Genomic DNA, 21,638 nt, shown 5'->3' on the forward strand with positions numbered 1-21,638 from the left:
CTTCCCGCTGGGGTGGTACCTGCAGGGGGGGGTGTGCTCTCCTGTACCCCAGGAGGGTGCTGAGACACCCCACTGGGGCTGTGGTGCTCCTACTGGTCCCCAGCCACCCCGGGTTAGTGGGGACACTGTTCTGGCCAGGGGAGCACAGCGGCAGAAACGGCTGCACAAGCACTTTGTGGGCAACAGATGCGCTGGAGCCCTCGCAGCGGTAGCTGTAATTTGTTTTTGCAGGCAGCTGGCCCTGCCAGGCTCTCACAGCCGGGGTTGTACCCCCCCCGAAAGCCCAGCGCCGCGCTGGAGAACCGCGAGCCGCAGTGGGAGGGCTGTGGGTCACAGCCTGCGGTTTGGGGTTAGCGGTGGCACAGCGTTATCCCAGCCTCCCCGGGCCCTTGAAGATTCGCAGGAGCTGGGAGGATGGAGGTTGTTGTGGGGTTCACCACACCGTGCGGGGGGAATCCAGCGCTCGAGGGTCCCCCAGTGCAGCTGGGCACCCCCGGGCCCCATCTCCCACCAGGCCCTGATGGGGAAACAGCCCAAATCAGCAAAACATCTGCCTGCAAAACCCCACGGGCTGCTCCTGCTTGCTGTCAAAAAATATCACCCACAGCTCATGGACAAGCTGCAAGCGGTGCTGCCGGGAGACCGGGGAAATCCCACCAACCCAACACACCCCAGTATCCCCTGTGCGGGGCTGGATTACTCCCCATCCTTCTCTTCACACTTTACCTGATGCCCCTCGAAACACCCCAGGTTCCTCCAGCACTGCCCTCCCACCCACACACCCCGTACCGAGCTTTGCTGCGAGGGGGCAGAGACGGGTGTACCCCAAAAACTCGCAGTGGGGAACCCTCCTCTGCTGGGTATCCCCTGCCTGACATGCACCTGGCATCTATGGAAAGACCGAGGTGCAGGATCCACCGGTGCTGCTTGTGTCCCAAACCGGGTGGTAACTGGGGAACCGGCTGAGTGTCCGGGGGGTGCAGTCAGGGATGGGGTGCAGACAAAACCGGGGTGCAGGCAGGGAGTGCAGGCAGATGTAGAGGCAGAGCAAACAACCACAGCAGAGCCCGGATAGCTCAGTCGGTAGAGCATCAGACTTTTAATCTGAGGGTCCAGGGTTCAAGTCCCTGTTCGGGCGATAGAGTTTTCCCATTTTTATTTTTTTTTACCTCTTCAAAATGCTTTTCCACCAGCGGCAATAGCGGCTCTGCCCAGCGGAGGGTCCTGGTTGCGCTCCCGAATAGTCCTGGAAGAGAAGCGAAAAAATAATGAAAGGAAATAAACCAGTATCGGAATGAAAAAAGGCACATCCGCCCGAACAGGGACTTGAACCCTGGACCCTCAGATTAAAAGTCTGATGCTCTACCGACTGAGCTATCCGGGCTCTGTTACAAGAGTTCTCGGGACGCAACTATCAGCGCGCGGCAGCATCGGGGGAGCGCCATGCTGTGCATTGCGGTGGGGGGAGCTCGCACCGGGCGGGGGGAGCGCGCACCGGGTCGAGGAGTCACCGGGGATCTCGTACGAAGCCAGGGAAGGGCTGCGACCCCGCGCCGGCTGGGCAGAGGGATGTGGAGGATGCCCCGCACCGGGCTGCAGGAGCGGGGTGCAGCCCTGTCCCGTGCTGAGCGGTCACAGCGGGGCGGGGGGGTTGCACCGGGCCGAGGCGACCCGTGCTCCGTTTTACCGGTCGGTCCTCCAGCGCCGCACGGGGACGCGCTCCCCGCACGGGAATTTCGCGTCCTTTCTAGGAGCAACTTCCGGCGCGCTCTATGGGCCCGCCCCGCCGGAGCGGAAGCGCCGGGGCAGCCATGTTGGCTCGGAGGGGAAGCGGCGGCCCGGAGGCCGCTAAGATGGTGGAGCGGAGGCCGCGGGGGGCGTAGGGGCGTCCCCCGCCCACCCCCGACCCCGGCCCGGGGCCCATGGAGCAGCTGTAGGGTGAGCCCGGGGCTCGGGGGCGCAGCGCTCCGGTGCCGGGGAGCGGGGCGGGGGGAGGCGGCTGAGGAGGGTCCGGGGACCCCACGGGGCTGTGGGGGCGGCAGGAAGGGACCGGGGGGGAACACAGACACCAGGGTTGTGCGTTTACAGCCGGGGAGCGGTTACCGCGTCTCACTTTGGAGGTATTTCTGCTTGAAAAAAATCATCTTGCTGGGCAGAAGAAAATAAATGAAGCGTCAAAAACGAGTTGCAAACTTCCCCCTTTGACGGGAGAGCCGGTGTTTCAGTGGCACCATCCGCTCCGTTGTGCTGGAAACAGCAAGAGCTCCCAGCTCCGAGTTGTGCCGCTGCCCTTCAGAAACAGCTCCCGAACTTTAACTGTTACTCCAATTGTATTTCTTGCCGAACACTTTTAAGGACCGGTGCGTGTTGCCTGACATCCCGTGGGTTGCAGTTCCTGACACTTCCAGTGTCCGCTCCGGTAATAAAGGGAGATGCAACAAGTGTTTCTGCATTATTGCATCTTTTCCAGAGCACGCACTTTTCCCCCTTCCCAAGCCTTTTCATACCCAGTAGTTACCTACAGCACTAAAAACTTTGGCAGCATTTAGGATAAAAGTTTCAGAGGAACGCGATATGAGCAGCAAGGAGCTGACGGGGACTGTTGCCAGGTGTCGTCTTTCACACAGCAATTTTGTACCGTAAACCCAACCCTGCTTCCCCAGAGCCTGTGCGGTTTAACGGTTGGAAGTCGCTGCTCTGCTAAATTCAGTATTAGCAACAAGGAAGTGTTTTCAGGGGGGGATTAATAACTCTGAGATCAGCTGTGTTACGTCTCACACATTAAACAGAAGGACTTTAATAGATGATCTCTAGGCTGATCAGTTCCAACACGTCCTCCTGGGACAGTGCACAATTTCAGGCTGTTGTGCTCACTGGGTTAAAGAGTCAAAATACACCCTCACCTGTCCAAAACATCAGTTGGATAGAAGCGGTTTAACAGATGCAGGTGCTGAGCTCTGTCCTGCGTTAACCCATTGTTGGGGGATGCATGGGAAATGTGCTGATCAAAAAGGGTCAACGTTTATATCCCGAGTGCTGAGGACAAGACTGGAATGTCAGAGCTCGGCCCCCTGGTGCAGGGAGCAATTACAGAGCCCACAGCTCCACCAGAAACGTCCGATTTACACTCCCTGCTGCGTTTTCACTTTGCACGGAAATTAAAAACCATATTAAACCGTATTAAAAACCAGAAACTGAACTGGAATTAGAAGTTTAGCTACAACTTCTCAGACGAGAGAAGCCCGTGCCCCCTGTGCTCGCACCCTCTGGGTCTGTTGAGATCTTTAGTTCCAAACCTTGTCACCCACAAGCACCAAACCCCACGTTCTAGTGGGGGTTTCATCTCTTGAGACCAGGAACGTTTCCTCACAAATCGGATGGACAACTTGTTCCTGTGGCCTGCATGACCATATCAAGTGCTCCAATGGAACAAATTGTTATTTCATGACTACGCTGTGATTCATGGTTTCCTCCGAGTCATTACTCTGCTCCAGCGTAATTTTCTTATATATGTAGCTCCAAAGCTCCAGGAGGCAACAGCAGTGAGTTCACTGGTGCTTCCTTCAGTTGGCTGCAAATCAGACACTTCCAGTGTTGTGGGGTAAGATATTGGGCATAAAATGGGGGGAGAAATTGCAGGGGAAGGTTAAATAGGGCTCTCTGAGCAAGAAACTTCTCAGTTCTTTAGGAATTTCCAACAGAGGGTGGTAGCACGAGTGGGATTTTCTGTCTTGGTGGCTGCTGCCACAAAACTTGTGGGCATCTGCAGTCCAGACGTGTTTTACAGCGTGCACGCGTGGGCAGACAGCACTCAGTGATCTGAAGACTGATTCCTAATTAAAGGAAGTTAATATTACTAAGAATCTAAAAATACGATTTATCTGTAAAGGTTGGAGGCGAGGCACAAAGTCGCCTTTCTCTGATAAAACCAGTACTGAAACAGTTAAAGTGAGCTTTAATTGACTCTCAGCCTGGGGTAGCAGAGCCTTTCCAGGAATGCATTTTGTCCCTTTTTCACACCAGCTCAGCTCTTATCAGTGCTGGGTGGCTCTGTTGGGTGACTCCCTTTCCTGAGATGAGCTGGAGCCCGCGCTGGTTTTTGAAAGAGCCACTCGGAGCATCCGGAGCATCCGCAGGAAGCTCCGCTGCCCAAGGACACACGGACTCCTCCTGGCAGGAGCGAGGGGACGCTGAGGCAGCCCCAGGCCTGCTGATCCGCAGCCCTCCTAGCAGAGCAGTTCAAAGGTGGTAAGTTGTTCCACAGCGGGTACAAAGTTCAGCTCAGCTTAGAACGGGTCCTGTGGGGCAGTTTGTGTCACAATGTGCTCACCATTATCAACTATAGTGGAAACCTTAGTTAAGATTTAAGACGCTGGTAGCATGGAAGTGGTTTGAGCTGTTGTAAGTCACTTATTTTGAGTTACTGCCTAGATCTGGTCACTATCAGTGTTATTTACCAAACTTGAATATTTTATGTGTTTTAACCAGTCTTTCATAAATATTTAGAGATATACTTGATCTTTGGGAATGGTTTTGTTTCTGATTTTTCTTTAAGAGAAATGTAATGCTACAGGAGCTCTCAGAAGCCTCTACCAAAGTCCCTTCTCATGGCTGGGAAAGCATGGGAGGGTTGAGCAGTTGCAGTGTTCAGTGACCTGAGCTGCTGTTAAGTCCGATATTTTCATCTCCTGCTCTGACCAGCTTGCCCAGCGATGGTTGCAGGGCTTGTTTCAGAACGGCCTGCAAAAGTGCAACCAAATTCACATTGAAATGGAGATTTTTCTTTTGACTGGGTCTGGGGACACACCACAATTTTATTGGTTTAAGCTTTAGTGCTGAGACTAAGAGGTCAAGACACAAGTTCCTTCTCCAGCAGGTTCAAGTTCCTTTTTCTTTTCCAGTGCCAGGTTAATTTACATCAGCCTCTCTCTTTAAATATGAATCAATTTTCAGACCTGTTGGGCAGGGTAGATTAAACTGGATTGTGCTGTGACCATGAGTCATTCCAGCTCGTTCTGCATATGAAGCTGAGCATGTGGGGAAGTCCTGCAGCTATTTGAATTGGTTTCAGTATCCACCCCTTCTGTTCCTTTCCAGGAAAGGCTCATCTCACCCAGTACCGCTCTCAGGACTGTTTAATTCACAGCCTGGATCTAGACCTTTGGGATAAAGCTGCTGCAGCTTCAGGCTGTCAGCTCTAGGAAAGGCAGGTGGGGAATGTGTTAATGTGTGTTAATCATCGTAATCAGCACTGACTGCTCCTCCTTTTGGGGGTTGCTGCCTTGGGAAGGTTTCATTGTGGTTAACTGTGGCTCAGCTGCTGTTCCCCCCACCCTGACTCAAGGGTTTCACCGTGTTCAGTGTTTGCAGCTCGATGAAGACTGGCAGTTCCTCACTGTGCTGAGATGGGCAGTCAAAGCATCTTCAGTGCCACAGCCCATCTGTGCCAGTTGTTCTCACACAGCTGTTTGCAGCTCAGGTTGGACAGAGCAGGTGGGGGACACAGTAACATTAACATTATACCACAGTCATTCAAGATACACATCTAGTGCTAATTTTAAACACTGGTTTCCTGAAGCTTCTAAGAAGTGGAACTGGTTAAACTCAAGACCACGTCTCTCAGCTTAACGGCCACATGAATCTTCTCGCTTGCAGGACTGTGCTGTAAACAGCTCATCACTGCCACAATGACATCTTCCAGCTCTGCCCAGCCGCCAGCAGCTGAGAGCGCCTGCAGGATCACACTCGGACAAGCTAACCAGGTAATTATGTCTCCCACGTATCTTCTCAGCTTTCTTCTCACTACAGCAGCAATTCCATCAAGTCAAAGCTCTCCAAGTACACATAAGTAAGAAGAATTTAGCGTGATGGAGAAGGGGTTTTATCCTGAATTGTGTTGATTTATGGACATTTTAAAGGGGGAAGAGGAAGGTAAAACTGGCCCTATAAGAGATTGTATAACACATATTTTTGTGCTGGACCCATACTTAAAGAATTCCACATAGAGCATTCCTGCTGGACTCCAGCACTTGTATTGGAACTTTGTAACCTTGTGTGCTGGGCTTTTTCTAGTCAGCAACACATCCCCATGGCTTTTCTGGACTCAGCTGAGCGTTGAACACATAGTACTCCTCTAATTGACTATTCCTAGGCTCTCCCTGGAACAAGAAGTAGCTGCAAGCCAAGGTCAGCGTGGCCGGTGTGCGGTTTGACTGTAATAGACTGGCTGTGTCACACCACACTGACAGCCAGAGAGGAGAAATTTGCAAACAATAACTGGAGAAATCTGGTCTAAAAATCAGGACAACTTCTCCAAGACAGGCACCCAGCTTTCCGGAGCCGATTCGCTGTAGAAAACATCTCCACAATACAAGGGGATGTGGCAGGAATGGAAATAAGCTGATGGGAAGCTGAGAGATCCTCCTGTTTGAGGCTTAATTTGGAAACTTTGAACCGTAGTCAAGTCCTGTGCAGAATTGATGTATATGCTTATTTATTCTGTTCACTCTGCATGAAAAATATAAGCAAATGGGCTCTGGTATTAGTTGCAAGATATTGATTGTCAACACTCGGTGTCCCAGGCAGTGCCGAATAAACACTTTCATTTGGGCTGTGCTGTAGTAGCTGCAGACCCATTTTAAAGTGATCAGGCTAACTAGGTTGCTTCTTTAATCAGAAAGACATAGAAGGAGTTACTTCAAAATCCATTTGAGAGTGGTCATTAGAGAAATGAATGAATACAAACACATAATTTCATCTTATTAAAAAGATGTGCTGACACAAGCACTTATTTGTGTTGTGCTCAGCTCTTTCCTAGTGAAAAAGCTGTTTTTGAGAATGAGAGTTGGGGCTGGACATGAGCTGTTCTGTTTGGGCTTGAAAACACATTTAACAAACAGAATAATGGGAGAACAGGCAGAGCAGACACATTCACAGGGAAGATTTTCATTTTTTACCAATATGAGAAAAGAGAACAGATACTTTGCCAAGATACTGTCTGATAACTGAGTGACAAATTACATTTATAACGAGCAACCAAAACCTCTTCTCCTTACCTTGTGCAGGAAGGTGGTGCTGCAGCTCGGGCTGCCCCTTGAGAAGATGCTGCAGGGTCACAAGCAGGTTCTGCTTCTTGTGAGAGGAAATATTTATATACCTTTCAATAGGCAGAAAGAAGGGGTGGGTATGGGACACAGGTTGAACCCACCTAAGGCTGATAGGTGAAGCCCTTACCAGCTGGCATGGATTACCTGCCTTGAGGCTAAGCCTTGTGAAAATGTAGGGAAAACAGCAAAGAACATCCTGTGCTGAGGCCTGGACTTTCTGTCCTGTGACAGATGGAAATATGTCTGTGTATGAGCCTCTGGTGGACAAGAATGGAGGGAGAGATTCAGTGGTGGTACTCCTAGGAATTGTTAAAATTCTTGTGGAATAGAGGAAGGGGGAAGAAGCTGTTTAAAACTTGCTGCTGTTTTATATGGCATCGTCTGTCTCATCTGCTACTCAAAGCTGCTTGGGCATGTGAGTGAAACCTGCAGGGGTTGTGGAGCAGTTGGATTGTTCCCAGAATGCTTCATGTTTTATATAATACAGGTTCTGATCTTCGGTGTTAATTAACCACACCTTGTGGTTAATGCAGTGTTATTATTACATGCCTGTTCATGGATCCTAATAAATACATATTCCCTAAGGTCTGTACAGAGCAGACCTGCTTTGTTAACTGCACAAGCTGAGCAGACGCAGGCACTGCTCCTGAATGCTGCTCTGAACCACCAGCCCTACTGCGAAACAAATGCCTGGGTGGTTTGGTGAGTCACTGCCTGGGACTCCAGACCGGGCTCTCAGGGTGGATGACAAAGTTAATGGGACAATGAGTGATTAAAGCCTTTACAGCTGGCCGCCCAAATTCCTTGGCTTTTTTTTTTGTCTTGTAATTGAGTCAGAATGATTGTGCTGATTTTCAGTCCTAGCTTCTTTTTTAAGCATTTGTCCATGCAGATTACTTGTGAGAAAAGAACACCAACCTTCAGTGAGTCAGCCTGGGGCAAGCAGAGTCCCCTACCGCCTCCCACCCAACCCAGACGGTGTTCAGGGACAGTGGGACGCTGCTCAGGGGCAGTGGGAGCTGCTCAGGGGCAGTGGGACGCTGCTCAGGGGCAGTGGGACGCTGCTCAGGGGCAGTGGGACGCTGCTCAGGGGCAGTGGGAGCTGTTCAGGGGCAGTGGGAGCTGTTCAGGGGCAGTGGGACGCTGCTCAGGGGCAGTGGGAGCTGTTCAGGGTCAGTGGGACACTGCTCAGGGGCAGTGGGACGCAGCCACACGTGCCAGGGTGACATTCAAACAAAACTCTGCACTTTTGTGTTTCAGGTGCGACCCAAACTGCCACTTCTAAAGGTTCTTCAGGCTGCGGGCGCCCAGGGTGAGACCTTCACACTGAAGGAGGTGAGTTCAGTTTCCAGGCACTGAAATGGTGCTTGTCCCTGTGTTTTGGGACGTGGCTCTTAGTGGGGAGGGATTGCTGTTGATTTTTCTGGATTTTGAAGCCTTATGTGCAAAATAAGGGTACCTTCCCCACAGGGCTGCTGTGATTTAGTCATAAATTGTCTTAAGAGCCCCCAGAAGAACTGGAATGGGGGTGTGAAGTATTAAAGAAAACTATTTATCCTGGAAAATCAGAAACATCTTGAGAGCTGGGAGAGCCGCGTCCCCAGCGCGTGGGAGGCTCTGTTCGATTGTCTTGCTCTCTGCTCAGCACATGAAAGCCTTAAAAATTGAAATCTAGTTGATATTTAACTTGCCTTTGAAACGGCTTGTCAGCTGAACCTAAGAGACCCTGTGAATTCATTTATTTTAAGATTAAAATGCAATATGTGTACAAGATTAAAAAAGTGACACTGTGATTTACAGGAGTGTCCTGTCTGTGAAGAATTAAATGCAGTGGTTTTTCATTATGAATGTGTCAAATATTCCTGCAGAGCCCTGTGACTTATTTTAAACACTTATGCATTTAAATAACTTATTTAGCTCCTAAATTTTTTTGCAAAAACAAATTGAATGGTTTAAATGGGGAGAGCTGAGCATTAAATGCAGGTTACTTGTATAGATTAACATTTTAACTCAGTGAAATCACTTTTTCTGCAGTGGAAGGAGTAGTGTTAGCAAGTTTTTGGTGACACTGTGTTCAGCGGGGTCACTTTGGTGGGTAACGGGGCTGGAACCTCCCTGTATTACATTGAATACACTTTGCTTTCTCCTCTCGTGCTCTGGATCCCTCGCTGTAGCTCTCAGAGGATGTTTCCTCTCCATGTGTTGTGCTCCTCATGCAGACGTGGCTGATGGTACGTTCTGTATCCACAGGTGATGCATTACCTGGGGCAGTATATAATGGTGAGGCAGCTCTATGACAAAAACCAACAACACATGGTCTATTGCGGAGGAGATCAGCTGGGAGAACTGCTGGGGCTGGAGAGCTTCTCTGTGAAAGACCCAAGGTAGGAAAAGGGGACATTTAACGTACCTGGCATTATAGAGGTGGTGGTTGTTGGAACAAGAGACTCTCGGTGTCACTTTCTGTTTGCTGTCACATAAACCTCTGTGAGTAGCAGGTGCCCTGTTCAGGGGTTTATTGCTGAGCAGTTTCACAAGTTTGGGTTTAGCTCCTTGGTTTTGAAGAGCCCGTTGTGAATGTTCAAGCAGTGAACTGCTTGAGGTGACCCCTGTTCCCCCTTTTATTTCTGCAGCTCCTTAGGCCCTTGATCTCACACTTCAGCTAAAATCTGCATCCTTTAGATGAGTTCTGAGTGAGACTTCTCTCTAGCAAGCATTTAGGAGTGGCCAAAAGACACTGCATTTCCAGCCTTTCTCTGGATAGTAAAAGAGAATATCCGTCCCTGGTTTAACGGGGTAATGCTGTTTGGGTTTGTGACTCTATTCAACTGTCACCTTCTTTCCCGCAGCCCAGTGTATGACATGTTGAAACGGAACCTGACTTCTGCTGCTATGGCAGGTAGGTTTGTCACAGTGCGGGCAACTATATTCAATGTAGTGTTGATGTAACTTGGGTAAGTAACGATACTTAAAAAAGAGAAATGTCTCGGAAGCTGGAACAAGCTGTTAATGAAGGTTTTAACAAGGCAGTCTCTCTGAGTATGTCTGTTCTGTGTGTCCACCGCCAGTAGCTGTGATATGAGCTCAGGTGTTGGGTGACGTGGCTGCTCTGTCTGGAAGCACAGCTGGCAGAGCTAAATACAGCGACTGTACAAATCACCATGACTCGAATGTCCCATCCAAATTGTGATTGATTGATTCCTCAGTCCTTTCTCGGTTTCATAGCGTGCTGTGATGTCTCTGTCTCATACTTTCATAGTCTTAAGACTGACTATAAGAATGCTGGAAACCCAGCCTAGATCTGCAAGCCAAAGAGGTCTGGACTTTAATGAAACACTCGAACCTCTAAAGGTCACTGTTACTTCCCCAGCTCATAAGAGAAATCAAATCTATATCAAAAGTCCTTCAGTCATAACTTAATTCTTAAATTAATACATTTATTCATGAATTTATTCTTAAATTAATCTCAGCTGTCAGCTTCCCTGCAGCCAGTTCTCATTGTACAGCTGGCGATCTCCGCTTGAACAAAACCTCCTAGCATGCAAACTGTGAGGGAGCTGCAGCGGGAGAGTTGTGGAGCCTTGTGCTGCACTCCTGCGGTCTCTGAGCAGGTAGTACGGACTCAGTTCTTCACAAGGCCTCAGTCTATTTTTGCACAAGTATGTAAATGCTTGTGCAAATTTAGAAACCGAGCAAACGGCCCTAAACTGCTTGGTCCTCTGCTCTGAGCCATGTGTTGGTGCCTCTGAGGGCCCCCCGCTTTTCCTATGTAGAAGAACCTTCCCAAGCGGACTGTGCCCTCCCCAGGTTACTGCAGGCTGATGTGTGAGTGCTGTTCCCTCGCTGGCGCTGCCCTGTTCCCCATCGGCAGTGGATGAGGAGAGCAAAGGATCCCAGCAGAACGCTCTCTGCTCGCTGCCCCGTCCCCTCTGCTCCGTGTGTGCCTGTGCCTGGTGTGCTGTGTGGTCCATTCGTGGTGTAACTGATGTTTAAACCTGCTGAAGGAAATACTGCTCCTTTAGGAGATGGTTGCTGAGTTATACCGTGTCTGCTTGTGGATGTGTGTGACTATAAAACGAAACAGGCTTGGCAGACCAGACCTCAGACAAACGCACAGGAAGGATGACTCTAGGTGGTGTTTTTCTTCCATCACAACCTCGCAATAACTAGAAGTGCTGTAAGGCTTAAAGAGATCTTTGTGTTTGGTTTTGTAATAGCTGCTTGTGTTCATTAGCCAAATCAGCGCCCATCAGCGCATCGTTTTGCACATTATCTCAGCCCCTTCTTTTAAGTACACTTGTAAAAAGAAAAGGGACTGCAGTACATCTTGGTAATAAGGACTAAGCTTATACATAATGCTCTTTAGCAGGAGGCGTCCTTCCTTGGCTGGCTTTCCCTCCAAGTATGAGCCACATGAGATGTATTTAGGAATACCCCACTGTGAGGACATTTTGTGGTCAGTTCCTAGTATACCTTGGCTTGGGAAAAGGAGCCTTCCAACAGATGGGGTGTCTTTTAGCACAGCGTTTAAGACTAGTTGGCATTTTGAAGCGATAGAAGGGTAGGAATTGTGAAAGCAATTCTGGATGAGCCAAACGGCCTCTGTTTTCCTCGGGTATTAAAAGAACAGTGAGTGCAGAAGCTGTAGCGTGATGCAAGGGCAGAAAGGAAAGCAGAACTAGTGCATGGAAGGCACAATGTGGTATAAAGCCGTGTCATTGTATGGCCCTGTGGGTTGGTCCGTTTTATGGACCACTCTGTGCTCCACTTTTCTGCCTGTCGCAGCAGTTTGCAGTGTGTTCAGTGCCGTGATTCATTATGTGAATCAGACTGTTCACATCTGCCTGGCATTCAGTGGGGAATTGCCCTGCTAAATTGTCAGGGGAGCAAGCAGGAGCCATTCCTGCATCCTCTGTTCTCTAGCAAGTCCTTCTCTTTAGAGGATAGACTTCCTAAGTGCAGCTCTCCTATTATCTAGAAAGATTTCTGTTAATTTGATTGTTCTTGCTATTTAAGTTGACCTTTTAATTAACTCTTGGGGCCAGCGTAATCAGCTGGATTAAATTGCGTTATGGATGTGTACAGAGTTACCCAGGAAGGAGCTGTGCATGGAATTTTCCCTTCTTTAGTCTACTCTTCGTTCTTCCTGCCCACACCCTTTATGAAAGACATTTTTCCTGAGCTGAAAGAGTCAGTGTCCTCACATATTTATAAAAATGTTACTCTTTTCTGCTCACCTCAGCACAGATCTGATCCAGCCTTCAAGCGCAAGTCCCCACCTCTGCTGTTGCTCTGCGCTTCTGCCTCCTCTTCCGTAAAGGACTTAAAACCTGCGATGGCAGGACAGCCTGTAGAAAAAAGAATAGATTTTCCACATTGGGAAGGAGGTTCTTACGTGCTGTGAGTTTTCATTGAGCTCCATCTCCGAGGTCATAGACTCTGTATTCCATAGGCCGGAGCCTCCATACGTCCCCAAGTAACGCCCGTAGGAAAGGGCCGGCTCTGTAAGGAAGAAAGGGCTCTGCTTCTCCTAAACAGTAATGTTAGACTTTAGAGCTCTGCCAGGCCTGGCTCGTTGGTTGCTTGCTGAACACCCTCTGTGTTGTGAGAATGGTTATTACCAGGGAAGGTTTTTTCTTTTGTTTTACCTGCTGTCTAGATGCCGCACAGAGTCTCGCAAAGGAACAGAGCGTCGATAAGCCAAGCCAAGACCAGCTGAAGGTAAACCCACTGCCTGGTGGTTTCTTTTGTTGTACAGAGTGCCCCTTCTCTGTACCTGTGCATGGTGGACTGCCAGAACTTTGTGCTGCTTGGCTGCCAGGTCCTCACCTTCCTGAAAAAGTTCTCGGAGTCCACACAGCAGGGACAGAGTGACCCTTCTCTGTTCTCTCCATAGCAGAGTGCCAGTCTCTGAGCGCGTTTCTCTGGGGTGTAGCACTTCTAGTCCTCAGTTCCTCCAGCGTGCTCTGTCTTTTCATGGCTTCCTCCCCTCTCTCCCGTCCCCTTTCTGAGTAGGAATTGCCAAATAATTAAGCTTTCTAAAACGTGAACAAGTTTTGTGTTTGGCAGGATTGTTTTCAGCAGCTTTCAGGCAGAATCTGCAACCCAGGAAAAATCTTTGCACTTCAGACTTGTTTCCAGGTGTATTTCGGGATTCAGGCGGTTGGATCCGGGGGGTGTCTTGTTACACTGGGGGCCAGGGAGTCACAAAGATCACAGCGTTACCGCATTAAACATGGCAACTTTTGCACTTTTGCCAGTCTTAAGATTTTTCCTAGGTTGCAAGTACATTGTTTGTGCTGATTACAGATGCAGTAGCCTCCTTAAAGGGTCAATAGTGCGTAGGTTTTGTTCAGAAACCTTTTTTCCCTCTTCATAACTCCTTGGTCCGGTGCTGCAGCTGGTGACTCGGAACAGAAGTGCTACATCCCCTTGTCCCTATAAGCTCTGATGGACTAACATCCGTTTTTCCTTCCTTCACGCAGTGTAGCCAGCAGGAAGGTTCTGACACTGGCGTCATGGAGGGCGAGAGCAATTCTGCTTTGTCTACCTCAGAGCAACAATGTGAGAAGCACCCAGGTGAGTTCCAGCTCTTCTGCTCCTTCCCCAGGGCGACACATTGAGCTCCGCATCAGCAAAACGCTGGAGGAGGTGTTGGGAGACAAATAAAAACCTCTTGTAGAATAGAATCTTTAAAAACCATCATCTTATGCTAAAGATTGAGAAAACTGCAAATGTTCGCCAGAGGTGTTTTATGATAGACGTGTTTTCTAGCTTGGATATTGGGTCTCGTAAACAAACACACACTTTGAATAAAATGGCAGGTTAAGCCCCAAAAGCACATCTGTCACTAAATAAAGCCATGAAGAATGGTACAGATCTTGCTGAAGGGTATTTTAAATGCTGAAATTATACTTGTATCTGTTTATCTTCTCAAGGGACTCTCTCTGATTACCCAGAACACAGCCCGAGCCGTTGCAGTCATTACCTGCAAACCGCTCGGGGCCCTCAACAACAATGGCTTTTTTGTTTCTATGCAGCTTAACCGTAATACAGCTCCTTCATATTTAGACATTTTATTTGTTCTAACGTCTGGGGATTTCTTGCCGATTCACTCATGGAATTGTGATGTTACAGATGCAGTTTTCCTGTTTTTTCTATTTTCTATTCTCGCGTTGTTCTCTTATCAAGGAACCTCATTTGTAATAACAAATCTTCTTGGCAAGCGTGGGTATTTCCTGATCAAATGAGAGCGGGAGATGTTTTCCTGGCTGCGTGTACAAAGGAGGCAGAAGCGGTCCTGCCCGTGCCTTTGAGACTCTTGGCACCGAGGAGAGAGATTGAAGGTTATTTGGAAATTCAGACTGAGTTTAGGATCACAGGCTGAACCGCACGGGCTGGAGGGGAGGCTGCAGCCCAGGCTGTGGAGGAGGATTCTTACCTTCCTGCTTCTATTTTGAGCCTGGTTTCGGAATTCAGGAGCTCCCGTCACTGGAAACGTGAACCACATTCAAACCAGTTCTTTCTGCATCTCAAGTCACTCAAGAAATCTACTTGGTGTTGACTTGGGCAGAGCTCTGAAAGAGCTGTTTGGGTTTCTGGATTGAGTCTTGAAAGTGAAGTAAAGCTAAAGAGAGAGCAAGAAAGGTTTCTGAAATTGACTGGGGGCGAATTTTTCTCTCTTGGTCTATTAAACAATGGAGGTGTGGCATGATTTAGACTCTGCTTGGCTCTTAACTTAGACTCTACTTGGCTCTTACAGACAAAGACTTAATAGAAAACCTCTCTAAAAGCAAGAAGCCTAAACTGGACCTGGTGTTTGAGGAATGGGATGTAGCTGGTCTTCCATGGTGGTTTTTAGGCAACCTCAGAAGCAATTACAAGTCCAGAAGTAACGGATCAACAGATATTCAGACTAACCAGGTGTGTAGACATTTGAAATATTCTTTTCCCCTCCTCTTTTGGGTTCCAAGTCAATCAAATATTCTTCTTTCTTTCCTCTTCCCACTCCAGGGTTCTCCCTTGGGTGTTCCTGTCCCAGGCTTTCACATGGGGTGGTTGATTACCTTTGGTGGTGTTAAATAAAGCAGGCGCTCTCTGAAGGCTTGTCCAGCCCCTGGGGGTTCCTCCCGCTCTCCAGAGCGCCCGTCACATCTCAGGACTTGCCCTTCCTCTGGGTCCAGAGCTGTTAGCGGTGCAGGCGGTGGAGCGCGGTGGCCACGGCCACGTGGCTGCGTGCAAGAAAGAAAAATACTGTGAGAGTTGGGAGCTGCCCCTTTCTGTCCTGGGTGACCCCAGGGCTGAGGAGGCTCCTGGAGAGGCAGCGGGGAGAGGCCTTGGCTGCAGTGCTGGTTTTCCTGCTCCTGACCAGAGCTCTGAGCGCTCTCTTCGGTTTCCTCTCCGACAGGACATCGACACCGCCGTTGTTTCCGATACTACCGATGACTTGTGGTTCCTCAACGAGTGCCCGTCGGATCAGAGCGGCGCCACAGTCAAGGTGGAAGCGGTTGACTGCGAGGAAGCGAAAGAAGGTGACAAAAAGGTACCTCTTCAAACAGCCGCGGGGTGCGTGTTCCACAGGTTGGCCTTTAACCCATCCCACAGAAATGCAAAATCATGGGCTTTCCATCTGCGTTTTGGTGCTGTGCTGATTTGGAGGAACCAGATCTATAACCATCTGCGGTTTAAACCGTTCAGAAAAGGCTCTCACCATTCCGTACGCGGGGTGACAGCTTCAGCGTGCTTGGGTTTTGATTTAAATGCCTGGATTGTCAAGGCACAAACTTAAAACTAATTAAAACTCTGGCAGCAGCCTCACTATGTTTCTATACAGATCATTGTGCCCTCTGACAACATCTCCACTCTTGCCAGGTGACCGAGGACACGTGTTTGCAAGACTTTGAGGATTCTCAACGCTTAAGTGATGACACCGACACAGAAGCTGCTTCTGAGGTAGGTGGCCCTGCGGTCTGCGTTCCCTGCGTGCAATGGGCTGCAGTTCCATCTACAGACACTACTGGTTGTGGTAGGAAAAGCTGATTTCATGTTTGGGTTTCAAAAGCCAAGAAAAGCAAAAAAATGTAGCGAAATCTGCATCTCCAGGTTGCACACAGGGGCAGCCAGATTCTCTGCACGCTTTTCGAGGTGCTGATAATCAAACCAGCAATCATGCATGTGCAACTTTTACTTGGTAATAAATGCCCTTTTCTGATGAAGCTGCTTTGCAGCTTTTCCTGTGTCAGGGAAACGAGCCATGCATAAGAATCCACTAACTTGCTGCTGTTTTTCTCTGCCCCCATCACTCCCAGGACTGCTGGCAATGCACCAAGTGCAGGAAATTTAACTCTCCAGGCAAACGGTACTGCTACCGCTGCTGGGCCCTGCGCAAGGACTGGTACTCGGACTGCCCCAGGCTGGCGCACTCGCTGTCGCTGTCAGACATCGACGCTGTGCAGAACAAACCCCGCGATGACGGGATCGACGTCCCCGACTGCAGAAGGACCATTTCTGCTCCCGTTGGCCAACCCAAAGACCTGTACCTGGTAGAAAACAAATCCCGTGTGGATGCCGGCAGCTCTATTGAGTCTTTGGATTTGGCACGGGAGTGTGAAAGCAAAAAGTCTCTGTTGCATTTTGCCGAGCATAAAAAGGAGGAAGAAATACAGTCTTTGGAGAGTATAAAAAAGTTACTGAGTCCTTGCTTCTTGTGCCATCACAGACCGCGGGACGGGAATATCGTCCACGGGAGGACTGCTCACCTTGTGGCCTGTTTCAGGTGTGCCAAGATGCTGAAGAAGAAGCGATCGCCGTGCCCGGTGTGCAGGAAGGACATCGAGATGGTGATCAGGATCTTCATGGGGTAGCTGGGCCGCCTGCTCCGCCAAAAGCTTCTCTTGCACTCACACAAACCACAACTTCAGAGCTCGGCTGGCGAACACCAAAGAGAACTGAGATTCAAACCTGACCGAGAGCACTGAGGAATTCTCTGCAGCAAATGAAGAAGCATCCGCTTGTCGATGTCCATTTAAATTGAAGCCCAGGGGAGCAGGGAGCGATCGGCACGTTGCTGTCAGTGCCCCGACTTCAGGATTCCCTGGATCCTCTTGATTTCAGCTCGGCGCTGCCGCTGGGATTGTGGGGTTGTCTGTTCTCACAGCTGGTCGTTGCAGAATGCAATTTTGGGAAGAAAGAGTTCTAACTTTGGCTGTTGGAGCCTTGTTCTCCAGTAAGTCAAACCCTGTGCAATGGTTCTGAGGGTATCTGCGGCTGAGATAGAGAGACGTATATAGATATATAGACATTTATAGGTATACAGGGGTGGCAAAGAGGGCGGGAGGGTAGTGTTTGCAATGCGATAAGCCATTTCTCCGAGGATCAGTTCTGAGGGCAGCAAGAAGTCAATAACCCAGTTTCCGGCATCTTTGTTAGCGTAGGTTTGGTAGGTGAGGTGAAGGTGCCCTTGCTCCCAGACTTGAAATAAGTTCTCCCAAACTTCTAGTCCGTAACTATCTCAGGTCACATATCCGGTGGCAAAAGAACATCGGCTGATTTTCTTTCCCTGTGGTTTAACACTTGAGGTGTTTGCAGAGTCGCGCTGTCCATCAGAGCTGCGAGCGGCTGCTCTGCTGTTAACACCCAGCTAGAACTTGCAGTTCCAAAGCATCTGAGCCTTTCCTGAGCGCCCTCAGATCTTCCTCAGCCCTCCCGTTCCCCGGGCTTTGGAGGACACGGAGGAGCAGTTGTGCCCTCACCTTCCAGGTACACAGACATTTAAATGCAACACAAACCCTGCTTTGTGGTCATCTCTCTAATTCTCTCTCTAATCCAGGGAGTAGACCCGAAATAGAAGGAAAAGTAAAGGTAGCGCTGGTACCTGGGTGCTCTCAAGGCCATTTCCCCTTTTCCAGCCCAGCAGAAGGTCCCAAACTGCCACGTCAAAGTCGTCGTTTCTCTTGCAAAGATACCAGAATAGGTGCTAAATGCGGTCACTGCCAGAAGTCAGGTCCACTTTAAGATGTCACGTAGTGTTGTGATTCTTCGTGTGTTATGTTTTAGATGACTCTTGTTGGCTGTTATTTACACTTGTATTTTAAAAGTCTGAGCGTAACCGTGTGGTGTTCTGTGCACTGTCTCTTAGTCCATGGGGATCAATCCACATGGCAAAGCGGATTTATCGCTCCCCTAACTAAAGGGCTGTTCAACCGCTGCTGATGCACTTTAACCCCGCCGAGCTCAGCGCCTTCGGAGGCCGCTCTGCCGCCTCGGTCCCCCTCTTCGGGGAGGCTCTTTCCTTTAGGGATACGGGGGGCACGTCGTGGCACTTTGTGGCACTTCAACACTGTGAATTCCCTCCCTGCCACCCCGGTCACTTCTAAGAACAAAGTGTTTTGCTTCTCAGAACTAAATGTTTTGCTAAAAGCAGCTTCTTTTTTGAATTGTTCAGGTCTGGCCACACTGAAAAGAAGGTAATTTGTGTTCACGGAAGCAAGAAACATCAGGAGAGTTTAAGTTCCAGTAATAGGGTCAAGTATCCCAACCAAAATCCTCCTGAGACCTCTGCAGCTTCCTTTGTTAAACGCAGATTCTCGTCAGTGTGGCAGTTGGTGATAAAGAACAGGTTTGCAGGGTAACTTCCATTGTAACCATCTCTGTACCTGTGACTTCCTGTCAACAGTGTAATTCTTTTTAACTGCAATAGTTAGCAGGCATCAGGTAGCACAACGTGACATTGATTTGCCTTTGACAGAAGAATAAGCTATGGCAGCATTGCACGTGGTGCGCGGCTGTAACCGCCCTGCCTGGGGCTTGGGGAGAGGGGGACGTTGGGTTCAGGAGAAAGGGAGAAAAACGTTTCGTTGCTTGGAGTTGAAGCGTAAATAAGCAGCAGTTTCCCAAGAGCTGCGCTGTCGGAGCTCAGCAGCACTGGCCTCGCGGCGCCGAGCGGAGCTTCACGGCAACAGAGCCGCCAGATTCAACAGGGGCCTCCGGAGGGTCCCGAAGACACAACCAGCGCTCAGAAGACCCCGAAGCAGCAGGAGCACATTGTACTCCCAGTGAAGATAGAGACCTGCTTCTCCAGAAAGAGAAAACGCCTGATGGATCTCCCTTCCCTGCAGCCTGTTGTTCCCATATATGTATCTATATATAGAGAGAGATAGATATAATTTTTTCATTGTTGTTGAGAAAAACTCCACGCCTTTCTGCATACACCCACAGTCTCTTCACTAGCGCTTGCTAAACAACAACTGTGTGTTTGCACTATTGACTAAAAGACACGTACGGCCAAATCGAGGACCTGGGTTTGTGTCCTGCGTGTAATGAGTTGAATTAAATCGAGCGCATTCTACGATAATGTAGGTTTATTTTTATTTTGTACCCTGTTTCCGGGAAAAACCTTTAAGTAAAAGCAGTTTCCAGTAAAGCAGACGGTGGTGGTGCTGTGTCTGTGTTTCCAGGAGGAAATCTCCCGCTCTCCAGGACGCGTCCACCCGTGGCAAGAGCTGGAACTGAATGATTTTAAGGTCCTTTCCAACCCAAACCGTTCCTTTATTTGCTTCTGGTAGCACCTCCAGCTGTTGCTTTGTGGTGGGGTGGCCACAAAGGGCCCCCCTGCAACCCAACCTGCCCAGCTCCCTGCACCTCACTAGGGGGCACCCGCCACCACGGGACCCTCCAGCCCAGCCCAGCCCAGCTCCAGCCGCCTTCCCTTCGGGGTTTTTTGCCTCTTTTAGCTCATTTTTAATTCCCAGCCCTTGCAGGAGCCCGAGTGCAGCCCAGGGGCAGCGCTTTATTCCTGGAACCGGATATTTTGTTTATCCCCTTGGTGACTTTATCCAGACTTAATGTTCTATAGGTACCACTTTTATCTGTCTCCTCCATCCTTTCCCCCGACCTTGTTTGTGTAATCGCTGTGCCCAAATTAAATATTTACCGGTTTCTCCATACTGGTGAGCCTCCCGTTCCCTTGCACTTCAATTAAAGATTTACTAGGAGGGCATCAGCACTTCTGCAAGGCCAACAAGCCAGGCCCCCCTCGTTAGGGTTTTTAAGTGCTTCGTTATCATAGTTCAGCAGAGCACACCGTAAATGAGATGGAAAACGCAGCAGCGCGCACGTCCTCACCCACAGTGCTCGCTCGGCCCAAAGTGGGTAGGAGTGGGATGGGAAAACGGGGTCTGGGTCACAGCGATGCTGAGCTGAGCTGAGCTGGACCAGCCGGGTCTAGCGGAGCTGGGGATGGAGCCCAGCCAGGTGGAGCTGGTCCCCATCCCCCTGCCTTAGGACAGGGCAGCTTAACAGCAAAACAGGCAGACCCGGGGGACTCTGCAACACTCTGCTGTAATATTTATAATTAACCAACTTTTCAGATCAATATTTTATCAGGAAGGTTGCTGGGGTAATTCTCGCTTCGAGCATCTTCCCTCCGTGTCGGCGAAGCCTGCGCTATTAGCAATAATGAACTTTTTGCTAGTTACCTTGAGCGAACTAATAAATTCTTAATGCTCGCTGGAAATTTAATAATGGAAATGTAGTCGGTGACCTCAAAACTGAGAGAAAAAGGTGAAAGAAGCAGATGGGGCCAAGCAGTGGGAACGAAGTGGCAGAGCAGGCAAAGCCTCGGCTGGGTGGGTTTAGCAGGAGGGACAGGGCCACACAACCCGGTACCAACAACCTGGTACCGACTGCCACGCAACCCGGTACCAACCAACTGCCGAACCACCCGGTACCGACTGCCACGCAACCCGGTACCAACCAACTGCCGAACCACCCGGTACCGACTGCCACGCAACCCGGTACCAACCAACTGCCGAACCGCCCGGTACCGACTGCCACGCAAGCCGGTACCAACCAACTGCCGAACCGCCCGGTACCGACTGCCACGCAAGCCGGTACCAACCAACTGCCGAACCGCCCGGTACCGACTGCCACGCAAGCCGGTACCAACCAACTGCCGAACCGCCCGGTACCGACTGCCACGCAAGCCGGTACCAACCAACTGCCGAACCGCCCGGTACCGACTGCCACGCAAGCCGGTACCAACCAACTGCCGAACCGCCCGGTACCGACTGCCACGCAAGCCGGTACCAACCAACTGCCGAACCGCCCGGTACCGACTGCCACGCAAGCCGGTACCAACCAACTGCCGAACCGCCCGGTACCGACTGCCACGCAAGCCGGTACCAACCAACTGCCGAACCGCCCGGTACCGACTGCCACGCAAGCCGGTACCAACCAACTGCCGAACCGCCCGGTACCGACTGCCACGCAACCCGGTACCAACCAGCTGCCAAACCGCCTGGTACCGACTGCCATGCAACCCGGTACCAACCAACTGCCGAACCGCCTGGTACCGACTGCCACGCAACCCGGTACCAACCAACTGCCGAACCGCCTGGTACCGACTGCCACGCAACCCGGTACCAACCAGCTGCCAAACCGCCTGGTACCGACTGCCATGCAACCCGGTACCAACCCACCACTGCACAATCACTGCTCAGAGAGTGATAAACCAGCCGGATTTCCATGCAAAAC

General features: G+C 50.0%; 1 protein-coding gene and 2 non-coding genes across 3 annotated transcripts; 2 read left to right on the forward strand and 1 right to left on the reverse strand.

Moving 5' to 3' along the window:
• Window positions 1-1,065: 1,065 nt before the first annotated feature.
• TRNAK-UUU (transfer RNA lysine (anticodon UUU)) lies at window positions 1,066-1,138 on the forward strand. The gene has a single exon. It is a non-coding gene; the product is annotated as a tRNA-Lys (tRNA).
• A 173-nt stretch (window positions 1,139-1,311) lies between these two features.
• TRNAK-UUU (transfer RNA lysine (anticodon UUU)) lies at window positions 1,312-1,384 on the reverse strand. Its single transcript has one exon. It is a non-coding gene; the product is annotated as a tRNA-Lys (tRNA).
• Window positions 1,385-1,788: 404 nt separating this feature from the next.
• On the forward strand, window positions 1,789-19,530 carry MDM4 (MDM4 regulator of p53). The gene is made up of 11 exons (XM_065854252.2): window positions 1,789-1,938; window positions 5,656-5,762; window positions 8,367-8,441; window positions 9,357-9,490; window positions 9,956-10,005; window positions 12,766-12,827; window positions 13,592-13,685; window positions 14,869-15,029; window positions 15,514-15,648; window positions 15,978-16,058; window positions 16,415-19,530. The coding sequence occupies exons 2-11, from the start codon at window positions 5,688-5,690 to the stop codon at window positions 16,967-16,969; spliced, it is 1,422 nt and encodes a 473-aa protein (XP_065710324.1). The 5' UTR covers window positions 1,789-1,938; window positions 5,656-5,687; the 3' UTR covers window positions 16,970-19,530.
• The last annotated feature ends 2,108 nt before the right edge of the window (window positions 19,531-21,638 follow it).

This window comes from Patagioenas fasciata, chromosome 21, assembly GCF_037038585.1.
Source record: "Patagioenas fasciata isolate bPatFas1 chromosome 21, bPatFas1.hap1, whole genome shotgun sequence".
NCBI lineage: Eukaryota > Metazoa > Chordata > Aves > Columbiformes > Columbidae > Patagioenas > Patagioenas fasciata.

Coding starts and splice junctions, on each gene's coding strand:
- MDM4 (XM_065854252.2), top strand. CDS start 5,688: ATGACATCTTCCAGCTCTGCCCAGCCGCCAGCAGCTGAGAGCGCCTGC. Junction 5,763..8,366: donor CACTCGGACAAGCTAACCAG/GTAATTATGTCT, acceptor TTTGTGTTTCAG/GTGCGACCCAAACTGCCACT. Junction 10,006..12,765: donor GACTTCTGCTGCTATGGCAG/GTAGGTTTGTCA, acceptor CCTGCTGTCTAG/ATGCCGCACAGAGTCTCGCA.